General features: G+C 48.1%; 1 protein-coding gene and 1 pseudogene across 5 annotated transcripts in view; one reads left to right on the forward strand and one right to left on the reverse strand.

Moving 5' to 3' along the window:
- The window catches only part of Zc3h4 (zinc finger CCCH-type containing 4), a 41,314-nt gene extending 15,614 nt beyond the window's left edge, over positions 1-25,700 (forward strand). For 4 of the 5 annotated variants that reach the window (XM_041653649.1, XM_041653648.1, XM_041653651.1 and 1 more), the window contains 13 exons: positions 1,258-1,477; positions 1,759-1,869; positions 5,742-5,964; positions 7,017-7,168; positions 7,688-7,784; positions 7,875-8,014; positions 11,123-11,233; positions 12,725-12,836; positions 13,183-13,292; positions 17,079-17,437; positions 17,621-18,000; positions 20,937-21,185; positions 22,140-25,700. In XM_041653649.1, coding sequence (XP_041509583.1) covers positions 1,258-1,477; positions 1,759-1,869; positions 5,742-5,964; positions 7,017-7,168; positions 7,688-7,784; positions 7,875-8,014; positions 11,123-11,233; positions 12,725-12,836; positions 13,183-13,292; positions 17,079-17,437; positions 17,621-18,000; positions 20,937-21,185; positions 22,140-23,629 — 3,754 coding nt within the window. In that variant the 3' untranslated portion in view covers positions 23,630-25,700. The remainder of the gene's footprint in view (positions 1-1,257; positions 1,478-1,758; positions 1,870-5,741; positions 5,965-7,016; positions 7,169-7,687; positions 7,785-7,874; positions 8,015-11,122; positions 11,234-12,724; positions 12,837-13,182; positions 13,293-17,078; positions 17,438-17,620; positions 18,001-20,936; positions 21,186-22,139) is intronic. The other variant, XM_041653652.1, reaches the window with a different exon arrangement.
- Positions 13,542-15,431, reverse strand: LOC121449237 (annotated as a pseudogene).
- Positions 25,701-26,718: the final 1,018 nt, after the last annotated feature.

Below are 26,718 nucleotides of genomic sequence, written 5' to 3' on the forward strand. Positions count from 1 at the left end.
AGAGATGTTTGTGTGCTACCATACAGGGCTGAGAGCTTTTAAAATCTTTTTTTTTTTTTTAATACCCCAAACAGGGTCTTACTGAGTGCTTTTACTGGCTTGGTACTATGTAACCTGGTTTCAAACTCAAAGAGATCAGCCTGCCTCTGTCTGCCATGACACCCAGTTAAGTTTAAAAGATTTTCCATTCTCCCAGCTCCTATACTTAGCAACATCTGTGTCTGTGGGTCTGTCTTGAACATTGGATTCCTTTCCCACCTGCTACTTTCTTGACCCTCCCTTGACTCCACCCATACATACCTGCCCCTCCCCCCAGCCTGCCCATAGCTATTTAGACTGTTTGGTGACTCATAGTTTGTTAGGCTAGGAGAGAGTGCCTTTACTTTACAAAGTGCTGAGCACTGGGTAACTGGGGAGTTGAGAAGTTAGAACTGTTTGAGAGGTGTGGAAAGATGTACCTCGAGGCACGGTGAGGGAAGTTAGCTGGGAGAGGGCCCAGCAGGAGTGGGACTGACTCTACCGTCTTGGTCCCTAATGAAACAAATTCAGTTGGCTGTTTATCTCCATAAACCAGAGTGTGCCAGTTGGGGTTCCCGGAAGATGAACTTCAGTGGTCCAGTAGGTCTCAGTAATGCTGTAAAGAATAGCTTTGTGGGCTCTCGTCAGCTAGACCACTTAGCCTATGGCAATACCCAGAACACATTCCTCAGCTGTATGGTCACAGGACATACTGCTTTTGTCTGTGTGAGCATAGTACCTTTCTTTTTTTATTATTTATCTCATTAGTGGGTTATTTTTTTTGTTTTGTTTTTCTGTTTGGGTTTTGAGACAGGTCTTGGAACTCCTATGTAGACCTAGCTGGCCTCAAACTCAGAGATCCTCCTGCCTCTGCCTCCCCGGTACTTGGATTAAAGGCTAGTAGTACCATGCCTGGCTTAGCCCGACTTTTTATTTTTTTGAGTGCTAGGACTCAGGGCCTCTTGTACGTTAGGCAAGCACAAGCACTCTGCCATTGAGCAGTACTACTTGCCTGCTTATGGCAACCCCTCCACCTCTTGTGACCCAGTTAAACTCACAGGCACAGCCCTTTTTGCAGAAGGATGAGAGTTGGCTCTGTAACTTCCTGGGGCTTGTCTTAGCCTTAGAGCTGTGCACCCCTCATTTGGGCTCTCTGCTGTTATTTGCTCACCAGCTTAGAGCCTTCAGAAGGCCCCCTGCAATTCCTGAGTTCACAGTGTTTTGGGGGTTGGTTTGCAGGGAGGATGGTGAGTTGGAAGAAGGTGAACTGGAAGATGATGGGGCTGAGGAGACCCAGGATGCCCCTGGGGGACAAGAGAGGAGTCGGAAAGAAAAGGGGGAGAAGCACCACAGCGACTCGGATGAGGAAAAGTCTCACAGGAGACTGAAACGGAAGCGGAAGAAGGAACGGGAGAAGGAGAAGAGGAGGTCGAAGAAAAGGCGGAAATCCAAGCACAAAGTAGGTCCCAGAGGGTTCCCCACACCTCCACTGCTGGCTCAGAGCCCGCCTGCATGTCCAGCGGGCACTCTTAGTAACAGCCTTTTGTAGCATCCAGGGCCTGGGGACAGTTTATAAAATCTGGAGCTTATGCTCCGTTGCCGTTGAATGCCCCCAGGTGAGGAGTTTACAGGCTGAGCACAGAGCCCTTCCAGGCACATTCCATCATTATTTGTCCTGGGGCAGGCAGTGCCAAGCTGACCCGCCAGCAGCAGCAGTCACAGTGCCTTCTCTCATTGCAGCGCCATGCTTCTTCCAGTGATGATTTCTCGGACTTCTCAGATGACTCAGATTTCAGCCCCAGTGAGAAGGGTCACCGCAAGTACCGGGACTATAGCCCACCATACGCACCGGTGAGTGACACTGTCACATACATTCTGGTATGGAACAAGTGAATGGTAGCCCAGAGACAGTGGCTTTTGTTTTCATTCCTATTTTATAGATGAGAAAACAGTTGGATAAAGGGGCTTGAGTCAGAGCAGTGACTTTCTCCACAAGGCCTGCTCCTGAGTTTGCCCAGTGTCAAGTCTCCACCATGACTTGGCAGGACTCAGTATGTCTAACTCATCCAGGTCACAGATGGCTGCCTTCTACTGTTCTTAAGTGACCTTTTGTGGGAAATTGGCAAGAGAATGAAGTGGCCAGTAGAGTAAATTATCTCCAGGGCTGCCTGGTTAGAAGTTAAATACTCCATTACAACTCTGAACTTGAACTTAACCATAAATTTACATCATTTGTCTGATGTGTTTATACTTTTTTTTTTTTTTTTTGGTTTTTCGAGACAGGATTTCTCTGTTCTTTTGGAGCCTGTTCTGGAACTAGCTCTTGTAGACCAGGCTGGTCTCGAACTCACAGAGATCCGCCTGCCTCTGCCTCCCGAGAAACTTGAATGGAAAAAAAAAAACCCAATAAGGGCTAGGGAGGTAGCTGAGTGGTGTAGTGATTGCCTTTGTACTCACAGCCATGGACTTCATCCCAGCACCACTGCCACTACTACCAATACTAATACTAAGTAATAGGAAGTAAAAACCAGGAAATGGTAGCACAAGCTAGTAATCCCAGGATTAGGAAGGTTGATGCAAAAGATCAAGACTTGGAGCCCAAAAGCTGGAGAAATAGCTCATTGGTTAAGTACGTGCACTGTTTTTGCAGTGTGGTGGCTACAAGTATGTGTGCCTCAGTTGTGGGAGGTACATAGATGCATGTGCATCAAAGCATTCCTATATATAAAAAAATCAATAATAATGTATAGAGTTGGTCTTAAGGTTTCTGTTGCTGTGAACAGACATCATGATCATACCAGCTCTTATAAAGGAAAATATTTAATGGGGTGTCTTAAAATTTAAAAAGCTTAGTCCATTGTCGTCATTGTGCCATGCCGAAGATGATAGTCCTACATATTGATCAGCAGGCAACAGGAAGTGAACTGAGACACTTGAGTATATATGAGACCTCAAAGCCAGTCCCCACAGTGACACACTTCTTTCAACAAGGCCATACCCATTCCAACAAAGCCACATATCTCCCCCATCCCCACCCCGATAGGGTTTCTCTGTAGCTTTTTTGTTTGTTTGTTTGTTTGTTTCGAGACAAGGTTTCTCTGTAGCTTTGGTGCCTGTCCTGGAACTAGCTCTTGTAGACCAGGCTGGCCTCGAACTCAGAGAGATCCGCCTGCCTCTGCCTACCGAGTGCTGGGATTAAAGACGTGCGCCACCACCGCCCGGTTCATCTTTATTTATTTAAAGATAATGGTAGAGCATGTCTTTAATCCTAGCACTTAGAAGGCAAAGGCAGGTGGGTTTCTTGAATTCAATGCCAGCCTGGTCTATAAAGGTAGTTCAGGATGGCCAGGACTGCACAAAGAAACCCTGACTTTAAAAACAAAGAAATAAAATAAATAAATAAAACCACAGGTTACACAGTATGTGATGGCACCTTTTTATTTTTTTTCTTTTTTTTTTTTTAAATATTTATTTATTTATTATATATACAATTTTTCTGTCTGTGTGTATGCCTGAAGGCCAGAAGAGGGCGCCAGACCTCTTTACAGATGGTTGTGAGCCACCATGTGGTTGCTGGGAATCGAACTCGGGTCCTTTGGAAGAGCAGGCAATGCTCTTAACCACTGAGCCATCTCTCCAGCCCGGCACCTTTTTATTTTAACTAAAAAAATATTTTATGTGACTGTTTTCCTGTATGTCTGTCTGTTTACCATATGTATGTCTGGTGCCTGCAGAGGCTAGAAGAGTGTCATATTCTCTGGAACTAGAGCTCTATATGAGTACAAGAAGCCATGCCCAAGTTCTCTGGAATAGCAACCAGGGCTCTTTACTCTGTGCTGTCACTCCAGCCCCATGGTGGCACTTTTTAAACCCTTTCCTGTGATAGCATCATACACCACAGCAGATGATAGAGGGTCATGTACAGTAATCCAGACTGATTTCTGCAGAAGGGTCCCCTCTCCATCCTAAGGGATGGTTTGATTATGACCTGGAGCATGAATGCTTGTGTGAGTGTGGATTTCCTTTTTAATTTGAGCTGGTGTCACTGAGGTGTTGCACACCTATACTGCAGTGCTACAGCTCATGAGTAGATGTTACTTTAGTGTCCACTTGGATTAGTTTTCTGTAGCTCTCTGAGCTTTGTTACAGTAGTTCTGCTGCTCCAGTGTCCCCTGCTCCTCAGCCCTGTCACCAAAGTCACCAAATCAAATGGGTTTTTTTAAAAAAAATCTTTATTTATTTATTTATTTATTTATTTATTATGCATACAATATTCTGTCTGTGTGTCTGGCTGCAGCCAGAAGAGGGCATCATATCTCATTTCAGATGGTTGTGAGCCACCATGTGGTTGCTGGGAATTGAACTCAGGAACTCTGGAAGAGCAGGCAATGCTCTTAGCTGCTGAGCCATCTCTCCAGCCCCAAATCAAATGTTTTATAACATGTAGGGACTGCCTAGCTTTCCTTTAACAATATGCTAAGAAATTTTTGTTTGTTTTTGTTTTGTTTTCAGTTTTGAGACCAAGTCTTTACTTTGTTACCTAGAGCAATCGTAAACTCCTAGGCTCAAGCAGTTTTTCTGCCTCAGCCTCCCATGTGGATGGAATTACAGACATGGGCCATCATACCCTACCTTAACAATGTGTGTTTAAAGCCAGGTATGATTGTCCAGGCCTCTAATCCTAACATTTGGGGTATGGAGACAGATGAAAAGTTCCATGCTAGGATGGAGCTCCCAGCACTGGGGAGGCAGAGGCAGGCAGATTTCTGAGGTGTAGCCAGGCCAGCCTAGTCTACCTAGTGAGTTATAGGACAACTAGGGCTATACAGAGAAAAATCCTGTCTTTTTTGTTTGTTTGGTTTTTGAGACAGTTTCCCCTGTATATTGTCGACTGTCCTAGAATTTACTCTGTAAAGAAACCCTATCTTGAATCCTCCCCCTACAAAAAAATTTGTGTTCCTGGCCAGGCTGAACTATGCAAGACCCTGTCTCAAAACAGTGTTTTCATTGCTTACAGCTTCCATTGCCAAGGTGGGCCTCATTGTGATATACTTTGTTCACCTTTTGAAAGGCATCTTGGGAAGTGTCTTTGGAAATAGTCTGCCATGGCCACAGTAGGCCATTCATTGAAATCCAAGGCCCTAGGTCAGGCTTGGACAAGCTTGGATTCCTGGTCCTGCTTCCAGGCTCTTCCCCAGGTGTGCTTGCTTTGCATCTTTGTCCTTGGTTCAGTAGGCTGGGCTCCTGTTGTTTTTCCTTTCCTTCCAAACGTTGGCCCTTTTCTTAAAGCCAAATGTGTGGATCCATTGCTGTCCCCAAGCCTATCAGGGTAAACAGATCTGCAGAGAGGCCAAGAACCAGTGGTAAACCAGGGACAGTAGAAATACCCAGACAAGGTCAGGCTGTGGTGGTGCACACCTTTAATCCCAGCACTCGGGAGACAGAGGCAGGTGGATCTCTGTGAGTTTGAGACCAGCCTGCTCTACAAGAACTGGTTACAAGGTAGGCTCCAAAGCTACAGAGAAACCTTGTCTTAAAAAAACAAAACAAAACAAAACAAAAAAATAACCCAAACAAACAAAAAAAAAAAAAGAAGAAGAAGAAAGAAAGAAATACCCAGACAAATGCACAAGTTCAAGTTCTGAGAATTGAGATGGACCTTAATGGTCCTGATCCAGGCGTGGGTACTGGCTTACCCTCTCTCTACTCTCTCCTGAACCCAGTCCCACCAGCAGTACTCCTCGTCACACAATGCGCCCCTGCCCAAGAAGTCCTACTCCAAGATGGATAGCAAGGGCTACAGCATGTACGAGGACTATGAGAATGAGCAGTATGGGGAGTATGAGGGGGATGAAGAGGAGGACATGGGCAAGGAAGACTATGATGACTTCACTAAAGAGCTGAACCAGTACCGCCGTGCCAAGGAGGGCAGCAGCCGGGGCCGAGGTGAGCCTTCCCTTCCCTCCCTTCCAACTTCCAGGGCCAGTGTTGCTGTTGAAAGTGGAGATTTTCAGAGTCAAAGGTTTACAAAGTCAAAGTCAAATTTTCAGCCAGCTGTTACTGAGCCTTACATCTAGGAGAGCTAGGCAGTCTATCAGAGATGGCCAAAGTGCACAGAAGCTGTCCACGTGGGGCATAAGGGCTAGAGACAGCCTTGGAACAACATGCCTACAGAGCAGAGATAGCTAATGCTTCTCATCTGGGCCAGAGTGAGGACAGCTGGTGTCTCCAGCTCTGCCCACCCCCAGTCCTGGGCTTTCTGTCACCTGACCACTTTGTTTACCTTTGAACTTTGGATTTTAGGAAGCTCGTGAACTTGTAGCTGGAGGCTTGAGGGAAGATGGGGGGAAGGGGATAACAAAGATTGTAGAGCCAGAAAAAACAGACAGTTGGAGGAGGTTTCTAAAGTTCCAGCTCAGGTTCTTAGACGTAGGATACAGGTTATTGTTAAGAGTGGCTGTTCTTGTTTCCTCCTGGCACCTTTGAACCAGGCTCTGCTTTGTGGAAATCCCAGACTGGCGGTGCCCAGACTGGAGATGCAGTGGGCCACCAACATGAGTACAGTGAGAAAAATCAGGTCACACTTGTTTATTACTCTGTCTTATCAGCCTTACCAGACTCTACAATAGATGCCTAGATTTTGATGGTCTCTCCCTCTCTGTTCTCCCTACGACTTTAAAATCTAGTATTCATTTCCCAGTTGCAACCAGAAACATGTCCTAGGCTTTTTAGCCACAAAGGGCTGGTGACTGCTGTCTTGGACAGTGAAGCCCTGAGTAGATAGATATCAGGAGGCCAGCTAGTGAGGGCAGGAGTTAGGTGTCCAGGTTGCCGGGTGAGCCCCTTCAAGGGGACCAGAGGCTCTGTAGTCTCTCTGGGCCAGCTGGATGGCTCCCTAAAGGAGGAGGCTTCAAGTAACAGAATGGAAATGGGTTTCTCTCTTTCTTGCTGTTGTCATCTGTAATCATGTGAGGTTCACTGTCCTATTTACTCCACAGGTAGCCGAGGCCGGGGCAGGGGCTACAGGGGCCGTGGAAGCCGAGGAGGATCTCGAGGCCGAGGAATGGGCAGGGGCAGTCGAGGCCGGGGCAGAGGCTCTGTGGGAGAGCACCTGGAGGATGAAGAGGACTTTTACGAGGAGGAGATGGAAGTAAGGTTTTCTGTAGCTCTTGGTGATGCGGTGTGACTGGCAGGCTCCCTGGGCTGCAAGTATTACGGGTGGGTACTGTGAGACTAAGGTAGGAGGACTTGTGGTTTCCCGAAGGAAAGGCTTTGTGACAGGCACACATATGTTTAAAAGGTTCTTTGTTGGGGGAAAAAAAGGAAAAAAAACCTTCAGTGGCTGAAGCAGGAACAGCACCAGATGGTAGACTGCAAAAACCCTGACCTGAGAAGGCAGGGCTTCTCTGAGTGTCTTGAGGCAGGCACAGGAGTGTGCAGAACACATACCATTCTGTCCCTGTCTTCCGTTGTGACCCATTTCTTGAAATCCTACTGTTCCTTGCGCCCAGAAATCCTGTGCTTGGCTCTGCCCAATGGGATGGAAGTCTGAAGTGAGAAGGCTGCAAGAATAGGGCTTGGGACTGCCCACCAGCCGTGAGGCCACTCAGTGTTAGGGTCAGTGTTGTCTCTTGCATGACACTTCTGTCCTCTTCTTTCTTGAACCCAGTATGGAGAAAGTGAGGAGCCCATGGGAGATGATGATTACGATGACTACTCCAAGGAGCTGAACCAGTACCGAAGGTCCAAAGACAGCCGAGGCCGAGGTGGGCAAGGGCTCTGCAGGTACAGGTTGGCTGGGTTCAGCAGCTACTGGCTTAACATGAAAAGTAAAACCCTTCTCTCCTTCTCCACAGGCTTAAGTCGAGGCCGAGGCCGGGGTTCCCGAGGAGGTCGAGGGAAGGGGATGGGCCGTGGCCGAGGTCGAGGCAGCAGAGGGGGAATGAGCAAGGGCGGGATGAATGACGATGAAGACTACTATGATGATGACATGGGCGTGAGTACACTCTTGTTATCTATTGTGGATTTTGTTAGTTTTGTTTTCCTTTTCTTTTTAATTTATTTATATTTCTTTTTGTTTTAGAACATTTTATCTTTTCCCAGTTCCCCCTCCTCCTGCTCTTCCCTTTCCTCCCCTTCCCCATCCACTCTTCAGAGAGGGTAAGGCCTTTCTTGGGGAGTCAACAAAGTCAGGCATATCAAGTTGAGGTAGAACCAAGCCCCTCCCCCTGTATCAAGGCTGAACAAGGTATCCTACCATAGGGAATGGGCTCCAAAAAGCCAGTTCATGCACCTGGGATAGGTCCTGGTCCAACTGCCAGCCCCTCTACCCCAACAGATCAAGCCATATAATTGTCACTCACATTCATAGGCCCTAGTTTGGTCCCGTGCAGGGTTCCCAACTGTCAGTCCAATGTCTGTGAGCTTTCTTTTTTTTAATTTATCTTTCTGTGAATGGATATTTTGCCTGGTGCCCACAGAGGCTAGACAAGGACATTGTATACTCTGGGACTGGAATTACAAGCAGTTTTTGGGTTTGCTTTCTATACATTTTTTTTAATTGATATTTATTGCGCTCTACATTTTTCCCTGCCTCTCCCCTCTCCCCTGCAATCCTCCCCCAAGGTCCCTATGCTCCCAATTTACTCAGGAGATCTCGTTTTTTTATACTTTCTACTTCCCATGTAGATTAGATCTATGTAAGTCTCTCTTAGTGTCCACATTGTTGTTTAAGTTCTCTGGGATTGTGGTTTGTAGGCTGGCTTTCTTTGCTTTATATTAAAAAGCCACCTATGAGTGAGTACATGTGATAATTGTCTTTCTGTGTTTGGGTTACCTCACTCAAAATAATGTTTTCTAGCTCCATCCAATTTCCTGCAAAATTCCAGCTGTCATTATTTTTTTCTGCTGTGTAGTACTCCATTGTGTAAATGTACATTTTTTTTATCCATTCTTCAATCGAGGGGCATTTAGGTTGTTTCCAGGTTCTGTCTATGACAAACAAAGCTGCTATGAACATAGTTGAGTACATGTCCTTGTGGCATGATTGAGCATCCTTTGAATGTATACCCAAAAGTGGTATTACTGGGTCTTGAGGAAGGTTGTTTCCTAATTTTCTGAGAATCGCCGCCACTGACATCCAAAGGGGTTGTACCAGCTTGCATTCCCACCAGCAGTGCAGAAGTGTTCCCTTTTCCCCACAACCTCTGTAGCATAAGTTGTCATCAGTGTTTTTGATCTTGGCCATTCTTATAGGTGTAAGATGGAATCTCAGAGTTGTTTTGATTTGCATTTCTCTGATTACTAAGGATGTTGAACATTTACTTAAGTGTCTTTCAGCCATTTTAGATTCCTGTTGAGAGTTCTCTTTTTAGGTCTGTACTTCATTTTTTTTTAATGGATTATGTGATTGATCTTTTGGTGTCCAATTTCTTGAGTTCTTTGTATATTTTGGAGATCAGACCTCCGTCTGATGTGGGGTTAGTGAAGATCTTTTCCCACTCTGTAGGCTGTCGTTTTGTCTTGTTGACTGTGTCTCTTTGCTTTACAGAAGCTTTTCAGTTTCAGGAGGAGGTTCCAATTATTGTTTCTCTCAGTGTCTGTGCTGCTGGGGTTATATTTAGGAAGCGGTTCCCTGTGCCAATGCGTTCAAGTGTACTTCCCACTTTCTCCTCTTCTATAAGGTTCAGTGTGGCTGGCTTTATGTTGAGGTCTTTGATCCATTTGGACTTGAGTTTTGTGCATGGTGATAGATATGGGTCTATTTTTATGCCAGCACCACTTGTTAAATATGCTTTCTTTTTTCCATTTAATATTTTTTGCTTCTTTATCAAAGATCAGGTGTTCAAAGATGTGTGTGTGTATTGATATCTGGGTCTTCTATTCGGTTCCATTGGTCCTCCTGTCTGTTTTTATGCCAATACCAGGTTGTTTTCAGTACTGTAGCTCTGTTTGTTTATTTATTTATTAAATATTTATACAATATTCTGTCTGTGTGCATGTCTGCAGGCCGGAAGAGGGCACCAGACCTCTTCACAGATGGCTGTGAGTCACCATGTGGTTGCCGGGAATTGAACTCAGGAACTTTGGAACTTTGGAAGAGCAGGCAATGCTCTTAACCACTGAGCCATCTTTCCAGCCCCCAATACTGTAGCTCTGTAGTAGAGTTTGAAGTCAGGGATTGTGATGCCTCCGGAAGTTCTTTTATTGCCCAAGGTTGTTTTGGCTATCCTGGGTTTTTTGCTTTTCCAAATGAAGCTGAGTACCATTCTTTTGAGGTCTTTGAAGAATTTTGCTGGGATTTTGATGGGCATGTTTGTCTTTTTCGAGTTAGGTTTTTCTGTGTAGTCCTAGCTGTCCTGGAACTCATTTTGTAAACTAGGCTGACCTTGAACTCACATCTGCTGAGCAACCACTTCTTAACCAGTGAGCTCTCTCTCTCTAGCCTCTGTGATGTGATGTTTTGACCAAGGCTATTTCAGAGATTTTTGTCATGTTCTTTTTTCCTTCCTTTTTTTTTTTTTTGATTGTTTTTTGTTTTTTGTTTTTTTTTTTTTTTTTTTTTTCAAAACAGGGTTTCTCTGTAGCTTTGGAGCCTGTCCTGGAACTAGCTCTTGTAGACCAGGCTGGCCTCGAACTCACAGAGATTCGCCTGCCTCTGCCTCCTGACTGCTGGGATTAAAGGCGTGAGCCACCACAGCCTGGCTGATTTTTGCCATTTTCTATTGAACTGTTCTCTGAAGGCTGATCCCGTCCTGTTCCTATCAATCCCTTAGCCAAGGGGCTGATCAGTATTTTTCAGTTGCCCAGAGGGAGGCCCTGTTGGTATAGCTTTCTGTTTAAAACCACACTGTAGCAGTACTTGCAGCCATCTTGTTAAGTTTTTAAGGTGGAAAGTTTTCTAAATGATAGACCCCAATGCTCTAGAAAAGTTTCCAGAAGAACTCGGCTGCCCCCTCTAAGAGGGATGTGTACCTACATAGCATATGGAGCACCAGAGTTTTTCCAGTCTGAGTTCTGTGCTGCATGTGGTGACTTAAGCTGCCTGTACCTGTCCTGTTCTCTCATACACCCAATGCACTTCCTTCTCCTCTATTACTCACAGGATGGCGGTGGTGTAAGCTACCGGCGAAGTGATCATGACAAGCCCCACCAGCAGTCTGACAAGAAGGGCAAAGTTATCTGCAAGTACTTCGTGGAGGGGCGATGCACTTGGGTAAGCAGCACCCGAGGACGTGTGGCATACAAGGACAGGCTTCCATAGTGCACACTGTTGGGGAGGGGAAAGGCAGCCTGGAAGTCTCAGCTCATTTCTTAGAATTAAGAGGACTCAGAGGGAGCAAGAGTTGAGAGTTTGAGGCTTAGGGATGCTTTATGGTAGAACTTTTCGTTTAGTCTATAGAGTCTCAAATGAATCTATAAAGGTTAATTTCTTGTGGTTATGCCATTGAACTTTAGGATTGGAGAGTTGGTTTTTTTCTTCCTACTTTTTATTTTATTTATTTGTTTGTTTGTTTTTGAGACAGGGTTTCCCTGTGTAGCCCCAGCTATCCTGGAACTTACTCTGTAGACCAACCTGATCTGGAAATCACAGAGATCTGCCCGTCTCTGCTTTCCAAGTGCTGGGATTAAAGGTGTGCACCACCACACCTGGCTTGGAGAGGCTATATTAAAGACTCCAGGGAGACTCAACCTCAGGCTTCAGAGTTGTGCAAAAGAGAAGTATGGCCACTTAAGACAATTGGCTTGTGACTGTGATAGAAAGGCAACAGGCAGGTGGCACATAGGCCTGAGTGGTGCTGCTTCCACCAGGAGTCAGGAAAAAATAGCTATTCTTAGCAGATAGTTGTATATAAAATAGTCTTTATTACTCTCAGTTTTAACTCTGCTGATTTCAACACATACATATTTGTCATTCAACAAGAAGTCTCAATCAGGGAGTTCAAGGCTACTGCAGTGGTCAGTGGCTCTCTAGGGACCTAGATTCCTTCATATTTAAACATGTGGCATTTACCTTTAATCCTAGCACCCAGGAGACAGAGGTGGGCAGATCTCTATAGAGTTTGAGGCCAGCCTGGTCTACAGAGCAAGTTGCAGGATAGCGAGGGCTATACAGAGAAACTCTATCTCGAAAAAAAGAAAAAATGGAGAAAGTATCTGCTTTTTGCCAGGTGCGTGCTTTTAATCCCAGCACTTAGGATACAGAGGCAGGCAGATCACTGAGTTTGAGTCCAGCCTGGTCTACGTGTCAAGCTATAGATGTAGTGAGGTCTTGTCTCAAAACATAAAAATGTATTTTAAGTCAAGAAGAATCCTGTCTGGAAGCTTCTACTTGTATTTTATCGGCTAAATAAACAAGGGGAGCTGGAAAATTGGGTATGTTTAGTCAGGCAGTCTTCCTCCAACAAAACCAGGGTTCGCTTAGGAAGGACAGTACATGGGACTGACTGAAGTAAAGAGTTTTCGGTGTCAAGACAGCAAACGGTATGCAGCAGAGCAGATGGGAGAGGAAGGAAAGAGGTGAATTAGGAGGAAACAAATGACCAGAAGTGCCCAGGGCAGGATGGGGAGCAGGCATTGGATTGGGAAGCACCATTTAGGAGCCTGCTTTTCCCTGGGGAATATTTTCTTATCTGTGGTCCCTCTGTAGACACAAGTGAATCAGAACTCATTTTCCCTACCCTCACTCTTCCTGCTTCTATTCCAGGGAGACCACTGCAATTTTAGCCATGACATCGAACTGCCAAAGAAGCGGGAGCTGTGCAAGTTTTACATCACAGGGTTCTGTGCTCGGGCTGAGAACTGCCCCTACATGCATGATATCCTTTGCTGTCTCATCTATCCTGGTTGTCCTGTGCTGCCCCTCCTGGGGGCCTCACTGGGCTGCCTCCTTTTTCTGCCCCTTTGAGCCATTGTTCGAGCTGTCCGCATGTTCACCCAAGAAAGCCCGCAGACATCCTTTACCATTCCCTTTTCTGTCAAAGTCAAAGTTCTAAAGCCAGCTCTGCAGGCCAGAACTTGCTCTTAAATAAAGCAGTGTTGAAAATGGCACCTGCCGGCCACTGCACAACCCTGAGTGTGTCACCTCACTTCCAAAACAAAGGGGGTTGCTTGTGCTTTGGGGTGGGTTCTGAGAGGAAGCATTTGCCTTAATTAGTCATGAACGTGACTTTCCCTGTAAGTTATACCACACCACTGGGAACTGCATCAATGGTGACGACTGCATGTTCTCTCATGACCCGCTGACTGAGGAGACACGAGAGCTTTTAGATAAGGTAATGTCTGGGGTGGCACGGGCTCTTCAGGATCAGAGTCCTGGCTCTTCAGGATCTGGACTAAGACTTTGTTGGAGAGGCAGACCGCTAAATTCCTTCCTACAGGAGAGGTGGGGGTCATAATTGTATCCTACCCCAGACCTGAGCCACTGTCTTCCCTAGGAGATAACAGAATGAAAGGAATGTCACCTTGTGGTTTTTGTAGAGAGACAAAGATACACAGAGGGGAAATGCCAGTGTCTCTCTGAGTCACAGGGACTCCTACAGAGAAGGGAGGGAGGTCCAGGATCTCACAAACCAGGTGCCATTTGACATTCACCTTGGTGTCTGTTGTAGTTCACTAAACTAGCACAGTTTGTGGGGATGCTCGCTTTCGCCATTCTTTTTGGCAGCTATTTGCCTAGGGCAAGATGATCAGCATTCACTTAGGTCTTGGAAAGGTCCAATAATGTCTGATTGAGGGGTGCCCCCTGCTGGAGGTTCAATGTTCACACTCAAACAGGAGCCCAGTCATCCCTCTTGGGTTGGTTTAGTTTTTCTTACAACTTTTAGTTTTAAAAGTTTGGTTTTTGGAGGGGGTGTTTTTTGCTCGTTTGTCTATTTATTTCTTTGCTTTTGTTTTTTGAGACATGGTCTCTTATGTACTGGACCTAGAGCTCATTGTATAGACCAGAATGTCCTCAAACTCAAAGAGACCCCCCGCCACACACACACACACATACTGTGCTGGGATTAAAGGTGTGCAGCACTGTATTAGCTATATTATTTAAGCTTTATTACATTTTTTGGTCTACCTTTTCTTTGTTTTTTTTTTTAAATATTTATTTATTATGTATACAATATTCTGCCTGTGTGTATGTCTGCAGGCCAGAAGAGGGCACCAGACCTCATTACAGATGGTTGTGAGCCACCATGTGGTTGCTGGGAATTGAACTCAGGACCTTTGGAAGAGCAGGCAGTGCTCTTAACTGCTGAGCCATCTCTCCAGCTCCCCCTTTTCTTTGTTTTTTTTTTTTTTTGATAATTTTGCTATGTGGCCCAGGCTGACCTCTTTATTCCTCCCTTCTACTCTTCTCAGTGCTAAATATGCAGGCATAGATTCCCAGTTTCATTTGCTAAATTTTTAATGAGCCCTTTTCCAGCTATCTGGTCTACTTTGGGAAGCTTGCCTCTATGAGGCAAGTGATGAGGCTTATGGTAGCAGTGGAAATAGTCATTAAAAACATGAAGCAGGCCTCTCCCTGTCCCCTCTGTGGGTAGGATTTGCCTCATTTTCTTTCTTCCTTTTTGAGAAGACAGGGTTTCTCTGTAGCTTTGGAGCCTGTCCTGGAACTAGCTCTTGTAGATCAGGCTGGCCTCGAACTCACAAAGATCCACCTGTCTCCTGAGTACTGGGATTAAAGGCGTGCGCCACCACTGCCCTGCTGAGATAGGGCTTCTTTGTGCAGCATCGCTGACTGTCTTAGAACTTTGTTGTCTTAGAAATTTGTTGACCAGACTGGCCTTGAACTCACAGTGATCTGCTTCCCTCTGTTGGACGTGCTTGGATTAAGACATGTGCTACCACTGCCAGGCAAAGGTTTTTTTTTTCTCTCTCTTTCTTTCTTTTCCTTCCTTCCTTCCTTCCTTCCTTTCCTTCGTCTCTTTTCCATTCTTTTTGACTTCCTTTTTTTTTAATGGAAAAAAAATGTTTTAAAATTAATTTAGAAATAGAAATCCTTTAAAGGAGGGGGGAAAAGACAAAGTATGCAGGCAGGTTTTTTTTTTTTAAAGATAGATTTATTTATTTATTTTGTATGCACTGTTCTGCCTGCATTCCAGAAAAGGGCACCGGATCTCATTACAGATGGTTGTGAGCCACCATGTGGTTGCTGGGAATTGAACTCAGGTCCTCTAGGAAGAGCAGTCAGTGCTCTTAACCTCTGAGCCATCTCTCCAGCCCCCAAATTAATGTTATTAATAGGGATATAGATTATAGATCAGTTTCACAAAGAAGCCAGTTAATCTCAAGATCGCAAATCCTATTGCTATTGCCACAGCAATATTCTGGAATTCTTTTCTGTTGTATTTGGTGCATCTTTTAACTGGTCTAGTTACAAACTGCTGACTTGGCTACACAGACTGCATCACCTGATCCATGATGGTTTTCTGGATGGCAGTTCGAGAAAGCAGAGTCTCGTAGCACAGGAGAGGACTTACTTTCTTAGGTGTCGAGTTATGCAAGAGTACAAAATCTCTTCTGCACAATTTAGACCCACACATGTGAATTCTCAACAGCTGCAATCACTCCATCTTTTCCTGTCAATGTCCTATCCCAACTGTTCCTTGGCAACTGCCTCTATGGTTTCTTTCCCTATGGTTACTTTGTTTGTTTTTTTATGGTTTTTTTGAGACAGGATTTCTCTGTGTAGCTTTGGAGCCTATCCTGGCACTAGCTCTTGTAGAACAGGCTGTCCTCCAACTCATGGAGATACTCCTGCCTCTGTCTCCTGAGTGCTGGGATTTAAGGTGTGTGCCATCACCGCCCAGCGTCCCTCTGGTTACTCTTTTAGGGAATCGTAAGGATGGGGAGCAGGGGGTAACTAAGTGGTAGAGCCTATGCTTCTTGTGCACAAGGCCCGGGTTTGATCCTTGTCATCACAGGAGAAAAATGAGTGTTTTCTAAGTAGAACTGTACAGGTTACGGGTGTGTGTGTCTGCCTAGTGTATGCCGTAATGCACTTTTCCATATGCTCATGACTCTGTGGGTCTCTACAGTTTAGTGGTGTTGACTGCAGAGTTGAACTTAGCTGATGGCTAAGTTTGTTGATTGAGGTATTGGTTGAAATATACCTTTGTATATTTCCAGTTTGGGCAAAAACTTAGAATTTGTGACAACTGCCTGCCTTGCTTATTTGTGTATGCAGGAGGTAAGCATGCCTTTTTTTTTTTTTCTTTTTCTTTTTTCTTTTTGGCTGGTTAGTTTTTTCTGACAAGGTTTCTCTGTGTATCCCTGACTGTTCTGGAACTTGTACCATAGACTAGGCTTACTTCATATCCATAGTGATTAGCCTGCCTCTGTCTACAGAGTGTGTGTGCCACCACACCTGGTGGTGACTGTCATTTTTACATTCTAGCATCAACTCTGCTGAAAGATTTGGGGACATAGCTAGACACTAGAAATTGTGATAGACAAGAGCCTTTTAGCAGTGGTCATTGCCAGTAGGGAGGCCATGCATGAAAAGGCTGTAAAGGAGTGTAGGGATAGATATCTGTGCTCCACCTGTGCTGAAATGGCTGGTAGGTCGTTTATGTTCTATCCTCTGGTCATTTTCTCATTGTTTTTTGCATATCTGTGTCATTGTGCTGGATTGAAAGGCCTGGTAGATTGCTTTGATCCAGTCCGTTACCTGGCAGTACTTGATAGGGTTGAGCCCCAGGCCTATCCTAGCTGGTAACTGTCTGTAAAGAATATTGGCCAGGTTTTCACACTTTCTCACTGATAGTGAGAAGTACAATGTGTTTTGAAGCCTTGCTGGGCAAATCTGTCTCAGGGCATTGCAGACCTGTAGACATTGTAATGGGAAGCATGGCAGTAAGGAGAGGTTGATATTTTCCTGCCTCAGCATCCCCAGTGCTAAAATTACAGATGTGTACCACTATACCCAGTTGAAGATGAATTTAGGTCCTGGACCCTACACTCTGAAGGCCTTCTGCAGGCTTGTGTTTTAAGTTTTTTTTTTTTTTCCCAGAAAATTCAGCTTTCCACACAGTTTGACTTGGTGTGATTTCTTTTGATACCCACAGATGTTGGCTGATGATGCAGAAGCAGGTGCTGAGGACGAGAAGGAGGTGGAAGAGCTGAAGAAGCAGGGCATTAACCCCTTGCCCAAGCCACCTCCTGGCGTGGGGCTCCTGCCCACTCCTCCACGGCCCCCAGGGCCCCCAGCTCCCACCTCTCCTAATGGCAGGCCCATGCAGGGTGGCCCTCCTCCACCACCCCCACCCCCACCCCCACCTCCAGGGCCTCCTCAAATGCCCCTGCCAGCACATGAGCCACTGTCCCCGCAGCAGCTACAGCAGGACATGTACAACAAGAAGATCCCCTCTTTGTTTGAGATTGTGGTGCGGCCCACAGGGCAGCTAGCTGAGAAGCTGGGCGTGAGGTGAGTATACTGCCCACAGAAGCACAGGAGAATGGCCTGGTAGAGCCCGGCCCTTCTTCGAAGTGGTCAGATCCTATTTGGTCTCTTGGCCTCAGGCTTCAAGTGAACATTGCAGGTGTCCTGGGCTGGGTGCCACTACCTTTTTTTCAGCAGCTTCCTCACAAGTACCATTTTCTCCTCTAGGTTCCCTGGACCTGGTGGACCCTCAGGGCCAATGGGTCCTGGCCCTAACATGGGACCCCCAGGGCCAATGGGGGGTCCCATGCATCCTGATATGCATTCTGACATGCATCCTGACATGCATCCTGACATGCATCCTGACATGCACCCTGACATGCACCCTGACATGCATCCTGACATGCATCCTGACATGCCAATGGGTCCTGGCATGAACCCTGGTCCTCCCATGGGTCCTGGTGGCCCCCCAATGATGCCCTATGGTCCTGGAGACTCCCCACACTCGGGAATGATGCCTCCCATCCCACCAGCCCAGAACTTCTATGAGAACTTCTACCCACAGCAAGAAGGCATGGAAATGGAGCCAGGGCTCGTTGGGGATGCAGGTATGTAGGTACCAGCTGGGCTGCAGAGTTGGGCTCATCAAGGCGGGATGGTGGGCAGAAGTGACTTTCTTCCTTGGTCAAGTCTTACAGCAGCATTCCAATCCCATTCTTGTCTCATGGGTGTTTTCGGTATTGTGGGACCTTTTGCCTTGTGAGAGCAGAACTCTTGTGTTTGTGGTCAGTGTAGGAAGTTGTGCTCACCTGGTATCAGTCAGAAGCAAGCTTTGGGAAACTGTGCTCATGCAAGTGCCCTAGAAAAGGTCTCTCTTCAGGTAATGCTGGGCTTGGTGACTTTGCCTGCCTGACCCCATGACTAGACAGGTTCCTTCCTCTCTTTCCTATGATGTTAACAACCTCAGTGTCAGGACTAAATGTTTGGTTGGCAATAGAATATATATTGCAGCCTCAAAAAGGAGGAGGGACCAGCCGAAGCCCAGAGCTCACAGCACGTGTCCTCTGTCCTTGCTGTGCTTACATTTTAGTAAGAGGGAAACAGAGAGAAGTCAATTGATTCATTTGCACATGGGCCATTGTTAGAAAATAGCATGGGACAGTGTAAAGGGTGTGGGACATAGCCAAGGCCCTAGCAGGGACAGTCAACTGGAGCTTCTCTGAGAAGGTGGCCAGGTGTCACAGCTGGCCAGCCGACTGAGGAGAGCAGAAATGCTTACGCTACAAAGGAAGGAGTGTGTGTCACCTGGCAGTAGTGGTCTTGCCTACTCTACAGAACAATGGAGGGCCATGGGACATACGTTCCTGTGGTTCCCACCACTGAGACTGGTGGATCACTTCAAGTTCTGGGCCAGCCCTGGATACAGTGAGACTACCAAACAATCAGAACAGTGGAGGAAATTCCCAGGCTTCCATGGAGTTGCCTACAGCAGATTTGCCCAGGTGGTGGCATGGAGCTAGAGACAGGTCATGTGTTTTGTACATGGCACTTTGGAGCCAATGTGACCTGTATGTGCTGTGTAGGGCTGGAAGGAGCATCTTGGAGGATGGGTCCCAGCATAGTCAGACCTTTACCGAAACTCAGGCTGGTCTGTTGGATGTGAGCATCACTACTGCCTCAAAGCACAAGGAGCCTGTGTGTGGGCTTGAGCAACCATAGTACATGCATGGCATATACGTATGGCAAAGAGTAGGGCTTTAAGAGATGCTGGAAAAGGCAGGCTGCCGAGATTGAGGTACTAGTGCCTGGTCTGCATTAGTTGTCTTGTTGATGGTAGGTGTCGGTATAGAAAGTGAGTTCGTCATATGAGTTCCAGGAGGCACCCTTTAGAGCACAGAGCTGCTGTGGTTTCTTCACACCTATGTGGCCTTCTTGTAATTTGTGTTCTGTGGAGGTGGAGCCTTAGCCTGTGACTGAACATAAATTCGGTCTCATTAGGCTCATGTACTGACCAAATTCAGGCTGTGGTAGTAGTCCTCCTTTCACTATGTGTGAATATTTACCAGTTTTGCAGTTTGTGGTGTGTGAGTGGGGGGTGCACATGAGCAGAGGGCACCTGTGTGTAGACCAGGTTGACGTCAGTTGGCTGTATATATTGAGGCAGAGAATCATTTGAACTTAGAGATCATCATACTAACTCATTTGAACTTGAAATCGCCATTTCAGCTAGTCTGGCTAGCTAGATCTAGGAATACCCTGCCTGCTTCCCAAGCACTGGTATTACAGGCTGTTGCCATGTCTTGCCTTGCTTTATGTCCAGTTGTGCAACAGTAGCACACTGAACCATCTTTCCAGTCCCCAGTGTCTCAAGTTCAACTATTTAAAATACCGGACTGGCTTTCCTGGTAGTATGGACTACATCTCTGATGCTTAGCATATTGCCCCAGCTAGATAAAGAGTCCTTACCACATGTGGAAGGAGCAGAGTGGGGCTCTTAACAAACTCTGGCTCACCATTCTACATTCAGGGAGTTGCAGTAAGGTAATGGTACTGTGTCTAATGCACATAGTAGAGCTGGTTGGTGAGGGAGGGAAGACTTGCTGTGGCTATGCAAGGGAATCTGCCTATGTACTCAGTAATTCTAGTGTCCAGGAACCCTAAAGGACAGAGAGGAGAGAGGGGGTGCCCTGAGCTGGACTGAGGTTCTGATTCTGGGAGATAGAGTGAATTTCTTTCTTACAGGCATGTCCAGCCTGCAGCTTAGGACTGCATGCGGCTGAGAGTAGATGTGAATGCAGACATAACACAGAAATCTTAAACCTAGATGGGGCGATGGTGGTGCACGCCTTTAATCCCAGCACTCGGGAGGCAGAGGCAGGCGGATCTCTGTGAGCTCAAAGCCAGTCTGGTCTACAAGAGCTAGTTCCAGGATAGACTCCAAAGCTACACAGAGAAACTGTTAAGAAAAAAAAATCTTAAACCTAATAACCTTTATGACTAGGCTGACCATGATGGCTCACATCTTCAGTTCCAGCACTTGAGAGGCAGAGGCAGGTAGATCTCTGAGTTTAAAGCCAGCCTGGTCTATTGGAGAGTTTCAGTACCTTTTCGTGCGAGATTATTTTTAGTTTGATTATGTGCTTTCTCAAGCATGAACTTCGTAGATGACAAATATGATGTCAAACAGTTGGACATGCCTTCAGGAAACCATGAGATAGCACATGGCAGATGAAGAACCAAGCCTGCTTCCTGTGAGGACAGCAGTAGCTACCTAGCCTGAAAGGGATATGGCCTGTCTACAGGGAGTTTCCATCTGAGACATATGCACGCAGTTCTGCTGACATCCATAAGCATCCACCATGCCCTTCCTGAGCCTCATCCTTTCCCTGCCAGCTAGCCCACTGTGGGCTCCTGCTGGACTCTCAAGGCACCCAGGCCTGGGGAGGAGGAAGGGACGGGTGGCCATCCTCATCCTCGCACTCGCCACCCAGCTTGGCTTTTCCAACGGAGGCCTTCCCGACACAAACCCTCTTCCCTGCCACAGAGGACTACGGGCACTACGAAGAGCTGCCGGGGCAGCCTGGGGAGCCCATCTTCCCCGAGCACCCTCTGGAGCCCGACAGCTTCCCCGAGGGAGGGCCCCCAGGCCAGCTGAAGGCGGGCGCCGGTGTCCCCGACTTCCTGCCCTCGGCCCAGAGGGCCCTGTACCTGAGGATCCAGCAGAAGCAGCAGGAGGAGGAGAGAGCGAGGAGGCTGGCTGAGAGCAGCAAGCAGGACCGGGAGAATGAGGAAGGCATGTGTCCCCCGGCAGGGGCCCAGCCGTATCTGTGCAGGAACGAGGGAGGGCACCTAGGCTGGGTGCTGTGTCTGAAAGAAGCTTAGCAGGGAGGCCTGTCCTGAGCTGCTGCCTCACGCTGAGGAAATGGAGGCCAGGGTTCAGGAGACTCCTGACTCAGTAGGAGAGGGTGGTGGGCTGGTTCCTAGCAGAGACAGTGCCCTTCCTGAAGCTTGAGTGACACTCTTGTGACCCGATCCCTAGAACACATACTTGGAAATTCAAAGCCAAAGATGGGCCAGCCAGCCAGCCATAGAGATACGGATCACCAGTGGTGTAGTCATAGGCTCAAGTGGTCACCTCGGTGGCATCCACCTTAGGGCTGAATGGACCAAGGGTCTCAGGAATTTGGAGCAAACCAGTGGGGACAACAGAAGGAAAGACAAAGTTGGCAGCCCCTCCCTGGTGGCTCAGGTTTCCCTCCTGGCTCTGTTCATGGTTGCACTTGCTCTTCCCTGACCCCTGGACTGTTTTGAGGGTTCTGGGGATATGTATGTGAGCTGTCAGCATGGCTATTGTCCAGACCTCTAGAGAGGTGACTAGAGCTGATCTGGACCAAACCTGCCTGGAGGGTGGGAAGAGATAGTAGGGCCCTGGGCCCTGAGGCCCAGCCTTACCCTCATGGCACAATACCTCCATTTCCTCATCTGTCCAGTGAGCATGTTGACGATAGGACCTCCTGGGGTTATGTGTGAGTTATTCAGGTCAGACCACCTACCAGGGATGGTACTGGCCTGAGAGAGAAGCCACGATGATGTCAACACCCAGAGCCAGGTTGTGCACCCCTGGCTCCCAGCTGGGGCCATAGGAGATGCTAACTAACAACACAGAACCACACACCAGGGAACCAAGGGATCCACAGGCTTATGGGATATGGCCATTCATGCCTCCCGTTATTGTGCTCTCTCTCAGGTGACACCGGAAACTGGTACTCCAGTGACGAGGATGAGGGGGGAAGCAGTGTCACATCTATCCTCAAGACCTTGAGGCAGCAGACATCAAGCCGACCTCAAGCTTCAGCTGGGGAACCGAGCAGCAGTGGGCTGGGGGATCCCCGCTTGCAGAAGGGACACCCCACAGGAGGCCGGCTGGCTGACCCCAGACTCAGCCGTGACCCCAGACTCAGCCGCCATGCAGAGACTTCAGGAGGGACTGGCCCAGGGGACTCAGGGCCCTCTGACCCTCGGTTGGCTCGTACCCTGCCCACCTCCAAGACTGAAGGCAGCCTTCATTCCAGCCCTGCGGGCCCCAGCAGTTCAAAAGGACAGAGCACTGCAGAAGAAGAGGAAGGGGAGCGGGCCTTGCGCGAGAAGGCAGTGAACATTCCCCTGGACCCCCTGCCTGGGCACCCACTGCGGGACCCTCGCTCTCAGCTGCAGCAGTTCAGCCACATTAAGAAAGATGTGACCCTGAGCAAGCCAAGCTTTGCCCGCACTGTGCTCTGGAACCCCGAGGACCTGATTCCCCTGCCCATCCCCAAGCAGGACGTGCCCCCGGTCCCTGCTGCCTTGCAGTCCCTGCCTGCCCTAGATCCCAGGCTGCACCGCTCCACACCCCCTGGGCCTCCCAACACCCGGCAGCGTCCAGGCTCCACAGATCCCAGCACATCTGGCTCTAACCTACCTGACTTTGAACTTCTGTCCCGAATCCTTAAGACTGTCAACGTCAACACCCCTGGCCAGAGTGACAAACCCAGCGACCCCAGAGTGCGGAAGACCCCTACTGACCCCAGATTACAGAAGTCAGCAGATCCTGCATCAACATCCCGTGCAACTAAGCCCTGTTCCACCGAAGCATCACCTCCTGCTGCCAGCCCAAGTGGAGACTCATCCCCACCAGCCACGGCTCCCTATGACCCCCGAGTGCTAGCCGCTGGTGGCCTGGGCCAGGGCAGCAGCAGCGGGCAGAGCAGTGTGTTGAGTGGCATCAGCTTGTATGACCCAAGGACTCCCAATGCAGGTGGCAAAGCTGCAGAGCCAGCCTCCGACATGAGTGCTCAGCCCAAGGGTCCTGAGGGCAACGGCAAGAGCTCAGCCTCCAAGGCAAAAGAGCCCCCGTTTGTCCGCAAGTCTGCCCTGGAGCAGCTAGAGACAGGGAAGGTCAGCGCAGATGGGGCCACAGCCACGGACAGATACAACAGCTACAACCGGCCCCGGCCCAAGGCCACTGCAGCACCTACTGCTGCCTCATCCACCCCGCCCCCTGAGGGGGCCACACCCCAACCTGGAGTGCACAACCTGCCAGTGCCCACCCTCTTTGGGACTGTGAAGCCTGCCCCCAAAACAGGCACAGGAAGCCCATTTGCTGGCAACAGCCCTGCTCGTGAGGGTGAGCAGGATGCAGGGTCCCTGAAGGACGTTTTTAAAGGCTTTGACCCCACAGCCTCCCCCTTTTGCCAGTAGTATTTGTTGGGGCCAATGCTCCCTCCACTCCACCACCCTTCCAGGGTGACATTTAAGGGCAGCAACCAGAGTTACGGGTGGGGGACAGGCAGGGTGTTCTTAACATTTTTCTTCCTTTTCTTCCTTTTTAAGTAGTACTTTCTTTGAGTCATACATTGTATCTAACCGTCTTGGGTTCTGGTCAGTGCTACAGGCTCCTTGGCTCGCTCTGCCTAATGAGCAACTTGTGCCCTGCGTTGGACAGTGGCAAGTCCCCAGCCTGGGGCTTTCCCGGAACTAAGGGAAGCCTGAGTGTCTGGGAAGGCACTGAAAGCCACTCACCCCGTGCTGCTGGGAGATGGACTAAAGCACAGTTGGTGGAAGCTGGTGCAGGAGTTCTAAAGCCCCAGGGTGAGCTGGCCTCTCTTCAGCGTGCAACCTGTGACAGCCTGCTTCAGGACAGAGCAACAGAGAAGTGAGAAAATGTCCAGAGGAGAAAAAGGTCCTGGTCCCGGTCCTAACCTGCTCGGGCCTGTGCATCCCACATCCTCCGTCCAGGGTTTGTCCTGAAAGTGATACCCTCTAGCCCTCCAGGAGACTCTGGGTGAGACAGACCTGCAGCCTGTAGGCCTGAGAGGGGTGGGGCAGCCCCTCAGAGCATTCTCCCTCAGTATTACCTGTCCAGTGCCACTGGCCTGACCCTCAAGACAGCTCAAGGATCCGTGGTGTCGCCACCTGCCAGACTCCCATGGAGGGAGGCCAAGGGTGGTCCTGGCAAAGTGTGTCTGCTAGCTGCTTTCATGCGCCTTAGCCGTGTTCCCTGTAGAGTACCAGAAAGTGTTTGCTTTTCCCTCCCAAGCCGACCGAAGCAGGGCATCAGCTGTCTGTTGCGGTGTTGGATTAGTGGGTGCTTTCCAAAAGGGGGCCTGAGGAAACAGTAGAGTCTGGGGCCAAAGTGGTGTGTTGGTCCTTTCTAGGAAAGGAAACTTGGGGTGGGGAGGCCTAAGGCACCTGCCAGATCCCAGTCAGCGGAGGCATTGCCACAGCCTCCCCTACTAGTAACCTTAGGTCTGGCCTTGTTCAGAGCCCCAGGGGAGACTTCCTGTGACCATGTCACCAAGATTGGATGGGGAACTGGGAAGACCTGCTGCAGGCCTTTCTACCTCTGGGTCACTCACCAAGCCCTAGAGGTCTGCTTTCTTGTAGCCTGCCTTTTCTGTATTGGGTCTCTTGGCTCAGCTGCTTCCTTTTGGTGATAAGGAAACCTGACACAGCCAGTGGTCCCCTCTGCCTCAGGGGGAGCCAGGCTCCCACATCCCCATCCCAAAGAGAAATCCCTTCAAAACAATATTGGGCCTGAAGCTGGGGTGGGAGGGGCTTGTGCCCACAGGCTAACACCCTGCGGGGTCAGTGCACCAAGATCAGGTTGGTTTTGTTTGTCTTTGTGTTTTTTATTTTGTTTTGTTTTCTTAAACAATCATCAATGAGATTTGTCTTTGGACTCCAGCCTTGGCCTCCAAGACTGGGGCCATGGTAAGTGTAGGATAGGAAGAGTAGTGTGGCAGTGTTCGGATCCCACCCCACCCCTTTGAAAGTTCTTTTGTAAAAGCCAGGCTTGGTCGTGCCTACCTGTTATCCCAGCACTCAGGAGGCAGAGGCAGGAGGATCACGAGTTCAAAGCCAGGCTGGTCTACATTAGAAAAACAAAATTTTTCTTTTGTTAAAGGAAAATTAAATGAATTTTTAAATCTGAAATCTGTGGGTGAGGGGAACTATTCCTCCTCTTGGAATAGTCAGCTGAAGACCCTCGTGGGACAAGGAACTCCGCTTGAATCGCCAGCAGGCCACACTTTTAAAGAAAAATTGTTCTCTAACCAGGATTGTAACAAAAGTGTAAATAGCATTTCTGAGTTGAAAGTCGATGGTGCAAATATGTATATAACGTACTGTATTTTTACAATGATCGTCGCATGGCTCTCCCGCCCCCTTTTGTACTCAGTATCTGTCTTCCAGAAACCTCACCTGCCTTCTCTCATGTGGTCTCTTAATCCAGTAATTGTATTACTGCCATTAAAGGATGCAGTTATTTTAAACAGCCTGCCAGTCTGGTCTCATTTCTGCCCTGCCAGGGAGCAAACAAGGCGGGGGTGGGGTGTAGCAGGGCTCTCAGTCGTTTCCGTACAGTGAGCCAAGCCCAGGACTTCGTGCCCGCCACATCCCCAGCTCCCAGATACTCAACAATAGCCAGACCCGCAAAGGCATGTGATCCTAGCACTTGGAAGGCTGAGGCAGGAGAATGATGAGTTTGAGGCCACCTTAGGCTAGACCTGAAGTAAAGGAAGGGAAAAACCTTGAACTCCTGGTCCTCCTGCCTTCCCTTTCTGTGTGCCGGGGTTCCAGGTGCACACTACCAAGCCCCACTTTGTCTCTGTGAGCACACGGATGTATGTGTATAGAAACATGTAGGTACGTACACACACCTACAGATAGAGATGGTTCAGCTTGGCTTTTGACACTAGAGTGTGCCTATTCAGTGTACTTTGAATTTGGATCTTTTCTCTGGCTAGCAATCCTGAATTTTTGTTTGTCTTGGTGTTTTGTTTTTGAGGCAGGGTTTCATTGGTTTTCAGTTCATATAGCTAGGGATGACCTTGAACTCATGGCTTTCCTGTCTTCCTAGTGCTAAGATCACAGGCATATGCTATATCCTCAGCCCAGCAGTACACAGTCACATTTGCAAAGCTGGGATGGGGAAGAGAGTTGCAGCTGGAAGCCAGACATGAGGCCTTCATCGCCAATCAAGGCAGGTTTGTGTCAGGTGCTTGTGCCCTGAGCATGCTAAAGTAAGATGTGCTCAAGGCTCTAAAGGGGCTTAGATGTAATGATACTGTTTCTTGTTTGTTTGTTTGAGACATGGTTCACCTGTGAAAGCCTAGGCTGGCCTTACAAACTTCCTGCATGCAATTGCTCTGTCTCATCTCCCATAGACTGTGATCATAGATGTACCTCACCAAGCTCGGCTATTTATGGCTTTTTATTTTATTTTTTCGAGACAGGGTTTCTTTGTAACTTTTAGAGTCTGTCCTGGAACTCACTCTGTAGACCAGGCT

This window comes from Microtus oregoni, unplaced genomic scaffold, assembly GCF_018167655.1.
Source record: "Microtus oregoni isolate MIOR12 unplaced genomic scaffold, Mior012 000006F_ref0000085, whole genome shotgun sequence".
Classification (NCBI taxonomy): domain Eukaryota; kingdom Metazoa; phylum Chordata; class Mammalia; order Rodentia; family Cricetidae; genus Microtus; species Microtus oregoni.